Raw genomic sequence first — 6,409 nt, 5'->3', positions numbered from 1 at the left:
TGGTGCGCTCGAGGTTCCCCTCTGTAGCCACTGCTCTGCGTCCACTGCTGCTCGCTGAAGTCATTCTTCTGGTTGCTCTCCAGATCTCACCAGTCAGAATCGTCCACCAGTCCAGAATCGTCCACCGAGTTCAGAATCGTCCACCGGTTCAAGTCTTCCCACCAGTCAGTCCACCAGTCCAGAATCGTCCCAGTCCAGTCGTCCACCAGTTCAGAATCGTCCACCAGTCCAAAGGAAGTCTGTGTCCAACGGTATGTATCGACGTTACTGCAGTTAACCACTGGGCCATAACCATTTGTTGGGAATCTTTCTTCCAAATAATACTCAGATTGTTCTCAGGTTTGAAGATAATTTATTGAGCTTTCATACGTCAAGTGGTTTATATCAAACATGTTATTTATCGATACAATCATTCTAGTTTCATATTCTGTATAAGCTTGTCTATGTAATCTACAGTGTCTATATTGTATACAACTAATTCTAACTTCTAAGTTCCATGCAACTCGTAAAGCTTCTTGTTTGCACAAAGCTCTTCATCTATATTGCATACAATTCTGATTGGATACAAGTTCTTCCTTCCATAGTCGACATTGGATTGACAGTCGACATTTCGTTTGTCAGTAGTGAGAGATGTCAGAATGACATCTTGTTTATCAATTAGAATGAATGGCAAATTTTTATTGTTTATGTTTCATAGTGCAATCAATCGGATCAAACATTTTCTCAACAACCAGAACGAAACTGGCCTAGCGAAAAAGTAGCAGAGTATCCAAATGATGGGAAAGAACGCCGAAAACTCATTGTAGCTGCAACAAGAAGTGAATCAATCGTCAACCCCTACTTCGCCAGATTTTCGTCGTACACTGGAATGATCCAGATCACCGCATATTGTCTGCGGTTTTTCCGCAGTGTCCGCAGTGTCGTGAAAAAGCTCGCACACAATCCACCAACGTAAGCCTGCAGCCCAACCGAATGCTTTCATCAGCCGAACTCAACGCTACGCAAGCTGTACTCATCAAGCTAGCTCAGGCGGATGGATTCAAGGACGAACTAAAAGAGCTTCACAGTGGTAACGCAATTTCGAAAAAGTCGCCGCTTCGTCGTCTAAGCCCCATACTTGACCCTGAAGGCATAATTAGAGTGGGAGGGAGATTGAATTTGTTAGAGCAACCGTATATAATGAAACATCCTATCCTCCTTCCAAATCCTCACCCCTATACACGCCTTCTCGCTACGTTACATCACCTACGGTTAATCCATGGTGGCGGCCGAGTCACATTGGCCTCCATGCGCGAATATTTCTGGCCCATCCGAGGACGACGATTAGTGCGCAGCATCATACATGCCTGTTTCCGCTGCACCCGAGCAAGTCCCGTTCCCGCAACGCAGCAGCTAGGACAACTTCCGATTCATCGCATACGACCCAGCCGTCCCTTCTGCATCACCGGCATGGACTTTGCCGGCCCAGTGTACCTGAAAGCAATCCACAAACGAGCATCTCCAGCGAAGGCCTATATTTGCATCTTCGTGTGTTTTAGCACCAAAGCCGTCCATATCGAGCTGGTGGGAGACCTCTCCACATCAGCATTCCTGGCAGCATTCCGCAGATTTGTGTCTCGTCGGGGACGACCTACCGATGTCTACTCCGATAACGGGAAAAATTTCGAGGGGGCAAAAACGAGTTGGAGCACATTCAACGTTTCTTCTTGGATAGCAACCAAAATATTCACTCCTTCTGCGCGAATGAATCCATCACCTGGCATCTGTGTCCACCAAAAGCGCCGCACTTTGGTGGACTATGGAAAAGGCCGTAAAGTCGCCAAAACGCACCTGTACCGACAGCTGGGAAATTCTCGGTTGACGTTCGAAGAGATGACGACACTGCTAACCCAAATCGAAGCGGCAATGAACAGTCGACCACTGGTGCCTCTATCTGAAGACCCGAACGATTTATCGTGCCTCACTCCTGCTCACTTCCTAATCGGATCAACGATGCAAGCAATTCCAGAGCAAGATCTCACCAGAGTTTCCATCTGCCTGCTCGACCGCCTTCAAGCTACCCAGCGAACGTACCAACAATTTTGGCATCAATGGCGTCGTGAATATTTGCAAGAGCTGCTGCCGTCCCAAGCATATCTGTCCCATGTCGATTTTTATCATTTTTGAGTTTTATGCACCAAACGTTCTAAATTAATGTATATTTTATTGTGAACAAATAAATACATATAGTTTGTTCGAAAACTTGGCGAAAAAATATATTATGAAAATTGAAAAGTAATAATTGAAGCATATTAAGATGAATTATATTAAAATTTGAGTGAGAATAGTCTCTCATTTTTATTCGCATTCTATGTATTCATTTAGACTTTTTCTTCTTTCCTTGTTGGCATTATCATTTTTGCATTCGTATATGATGAGGCTAACACGATAATACTTTTATGCCTAATTGCACCCGAAAATTCCTTTGACCGTGAGTCCAACCAAGCCACCTAAGCATCATCGCTTTGTAGTTGTGCTTCTAATCGCATGGCTATATTTATTTATTTATCATCAGACTAAGGCCGGAGTGGCCTGTGCTGCACATAAAAGACTTCTCCATTCAGCTCGGTTCAAGGCTGCACTTCGCCAACCACGCAGTCTGCGGAGGGTCCGCAAGTCGTCCTCCACCTGATCGATCCACCTTGCCCGCTGTGCACCTCGCCTTCTTGTTCCCGTCGGATCGTTGTCGAGAACCATTTTCACCGGATTACTGTCCGACATTCTGGCTACGTGCATGGCCCACCGCAGTCTTCCGATTTGTGCGGTGTGAACGATGGATGGTTCTCCCAACAGCTGATGCAACACGTGGTTCATTCGCCTCCTCCACGTATCGTCCGCCATCTGCACCCCACCATAGATGGTACGCAACACTTTCCTTTCAAAAACTCCCAGTGCGCGTTGGTCCTCCACGAGCATCGTCCAGGTCTCGTGTCCGTAGAGAACTACCGGTCTTATAAGCGTTTTGTAGATAGTCAGTTTGGTACGGCGGCGAACTCTATTCGATCGGAGCGTCTTGCGGAGTCCAAAGTACGTACGATTTCCAGCCACTATGCGTCTCCGAATTTCTCTGCTGGTATCGTTATCGGCGGTCACCAGTGAGTTCAAATACACGAATTCTTCAACTACCTCGATTTAGTCACCACCGATAGAAACTCGTGGTGGGTGGTCCTCTCTTTAGCCTCTTCCTATCATTTACTTCGTCTTCGACGTGTTGATGACTAGTCCAATCCGTTTAGCTTCGCTTTTCAGTCTGATGTAGGCTTCCTCCATCCTCTCAAAGTTACGTGCCATGATATCAATGTCGTCGGCGAAGCCAAATAACTGGACGGACTTCGTGAAAATCGTACCACTCGTGTCAATCCCTGCCCTTCGTATTACTTCCTCCAAAGCGATGTTGAATAGCAGACACGAAAGACCATCACCTTGCCGTAACCCTCTACGGGTTTCGAAGGGACTCGAGAATGCCCCTGAAACTCGAACTACGCACATCACCCGATCCATCGTCGCCTTGATCAACCGTATCAGTTTATCCGGAAATCCGTTTTCGTGCATTAGCTGCCATAGCTGGTCCCGATCGATTGTATCATATGCGGCTTTGAAGTCGATAAATAGATGATGTGTGGGCACGTTGTATTCGCGGCATTTCTGCAATACCTGACGTATGGCGAACACCTGGTCTGTGGTAGAGCGTTCACCCATAAATCCCGCCTGGTACTGCCCCACGAACTCTCTTGCAATTGGTGTTAGTCGACGGCATAAAATTTGGGAGAGTACCTTGTAGGCGGCGTTCAGCAATGTGATTGCGCGGTAGTTGCTACAATCCAGCTTATCGCCCTTTTGTAGATGGGGACACACGACACCTTCCATCCACTCCTGCGGCAGAACCTCATCCTCCCAAACCTTGGTAATCACCCAGTGCAGCGCTCTAGCCAGTGCTTCACCACCGTGTTTAAACAGCTCTCCTGGTAGTTGGTCAACTCCAGGGCTTTGTTGTTTTTCAGCCGGCCGATCTCCTCCTGGATTTCCTGGAGATTCGGAGCCGGAAGTCGCATGTCCTGCGCGCGTAGTCTAGGTTCGTTACCATACCGCCACCGTTGTCTGGCATATCGCCATTCAGGTGCTCTTCGTAGTGCTGCCGCCACCTTTGGATCACCTCACGCTCGTTCGTAAGAGGGTTACGTTTATGTCCTTACACATATCGGGCTGTGGCACGTGGCCCTTACGTGAACGGTTCAACTTCTCATAAAACTTTCGTGCGTTATTAGCGCGGTACAGTTCCTCCGTCTCTTCACGGTCTCGATCTTCCTGCTGGCGCTTTTTCCTCCGGAAAATCGAGTTTTGTCTGTTCCGCGCCCGTTTGTATCGTGCCTCGTTCGCCCTCGTGCGGTGTTGCAGCAATCTCGCCCATGCTGCATTCTTCTCCTCAACTAACTGCTCACATTCGCCGTCATACCAGTCGTTTCTCTGATCCGGAGCCACCGTGCCTAGTGCAGCGGTTGCGGTGCTTAGAAATGGCGGATCGAATATCTCTCCAGCCATCTTCAAGAGATGCTGCGCCTAGCTGCTCTTCCGTTGGGAGTGCCACTTCCAGCTGCTGCGCGTAGTCTTGGGCTAGTCTACCGTCTTGTAGCCGCCCAATGTTTAGCCGCGGCGGACGACTCCGACGCGTGTTGATCACCGTCGAGAGTTTTGAGCGCAGACATACTGCGACGAGGTAGTGGTCGGATTCAATATTCGCACTGCGGTAAGTGCGTACGTTCGTGATGTCGGAGAAGAATTTACCGTCGATTAGAACGTGGTCGATTTGGTTTTCCGTTACTTGATTAGGTGATTTCCATGTGGCCTTGTGGATATTCTTACGGGGAAGAAAGTGCTTCGGACTACCATTCCGCGGGAGGCTGCAAAGTTTATGCATCGTTGGCCGTTGTCGTTCGATACGGTATGCAGACTATCCGGTCCGATGACCGGTCTATACATTTCCTCCCTTCCTACCTGAGCGTTCATGTCACCGATAACAATTTTGACGTCCCGCAGTGGGCATCCATCGTATGTCTGCTCCAGCTGCGCATAGAACGCTTCTTTCTCGTCGTCGGATCTCCCTTCGTGTGGGCAGTGCACGTTGATGATGCTATAGTTGAAGAAACGGCCTTTATCCTCAGCTTGCACATCCTTGCGTTGATTGGCTGCCACCCAATCACGCGTTGGCGCATCTTTCCCAGCACTATGAAGCCGGTTCCCAGCTCGTTGGTGGTGCCACAGCTTTGGTAGAAGGTAGCCGCTCGATGCCCGCTTTTCCACACTTTCTGTCCTGTCCAGCAGATTTCCTGCAGCGCTACGACATCGAAGTTGCGGGGATGTAATTCATCGTAGATTATCCTGTCGCAACCTGCGAAGCCAAGCGACTTGCAGTTCCATGTTCCAAGCTTCCAATCGTGATCCTTTAGGCCCGATGCCCACGTAGCGTATTTTCAACGCTGCGTGCACACGGCGTTAAAAGGACGCATGTGTGCATCGGGAAAAAGCGGTAACGCAGCGTCACCGCACCGATGCACACCTGCGTTTTTTCAACGCCACGTGCACGCAGCGTTGAAAAAACGCTACGTGGGCATCGGCACTTATTCGTCGCCTAGGTCGTTGCCGATTGTATCGAGTCGTATTATCTTCTATGTTGTTCGTAATGGTTGTTTTTAAAGGCGGCTTATTGGGCCTGCGCAAACCTCCTGTCTCGTCGGAGGGCCGTCGTGTCGGGGCTGTTTAGCGTCCCACCTAACACCAGGACTTGGGCTTGTGCGCTTTGAGCGGCACACGGTCGCTTTGGCGGAGCCTACTTGCGGATTCATGCAGCTTTTTATAGAGGTTTAACAGGGCCCACTGTCAAACCCCACCACATCCTAGGCAGGCGCCACAACTCGCAGATGGCCTGGGGAGGGATCGTCAAGCCCTTGGACATAGTCCCTGCTGCCCCTATATGGCATGGCTATAAGGTAGGCCCAATTAATTTGCATATATACAAGATTTTTGCAATAGCTTCGGAAGTGACTAATCGATTTTCAATAGCAAACAATGGGGCCGAATTTCCCGTCGAGTGCAACTTATTACGAATAAATGGTCCTTATCATGTGTTTACAAATGTTCACACACACAGGTGGAAGTTTCCACTCGACACATCAGATGCTAATCTGAAATAAATTTTATAGGAATCATCAAACACCTTCGCAGTATGGCGGTATTGAGTTACCACGTAATCTGATTTTGATGCTTCTTCCAAAAATCCATCTGCGCTGAAACATAATTCACCTGAACCAGTGGCGTAGCCAGAAAATTGGTCTGGGGGGAGTTTTCCGAACATTTTTTCTTCGAAAAAAAAAAT

At 48.6% G+C, this 6,409-nt stretch overlaps 1 protein-coding gene across 1 annotated transcript; it reads left to right on the top strand.

The window, feature by feature from the left end:
- The first annotated feature begins 972 nt into the window (after window positions 1–972).
- LOC134210532 (uncharacterized) lies at window positions 973–2,166 on the top strand. The gene has a single exon (XM_062686576.1). The coding sequence runs from the start codon at window positions 973–975 to the stop codon at window positions 2,164–2,166; it is 1,194 nt and encodes a 397-aa protein (XP_062542560.1).
- Window positions 2,167–6,409: the final 4,243 nt, after the last annotated feature.

Source organism: Armigeres subalbatus, chromosome 2 (assembly GCF_024139115.2).
Source record: "Armigeres subalbatus isolate Guangzhou_Male chromosome 2, GZ_Asu_2, whole genome shotgun sequence".
NCBI classification, from domain to species: Eukaryota; Metazoa; Arthropoda; class Insecta; order Diptera; family Culicidae; genus Armigeres; species Armigeres subalbatus.
This window is presented reverse-complemented; position numbering and strand designations above follow the sequence as displayed.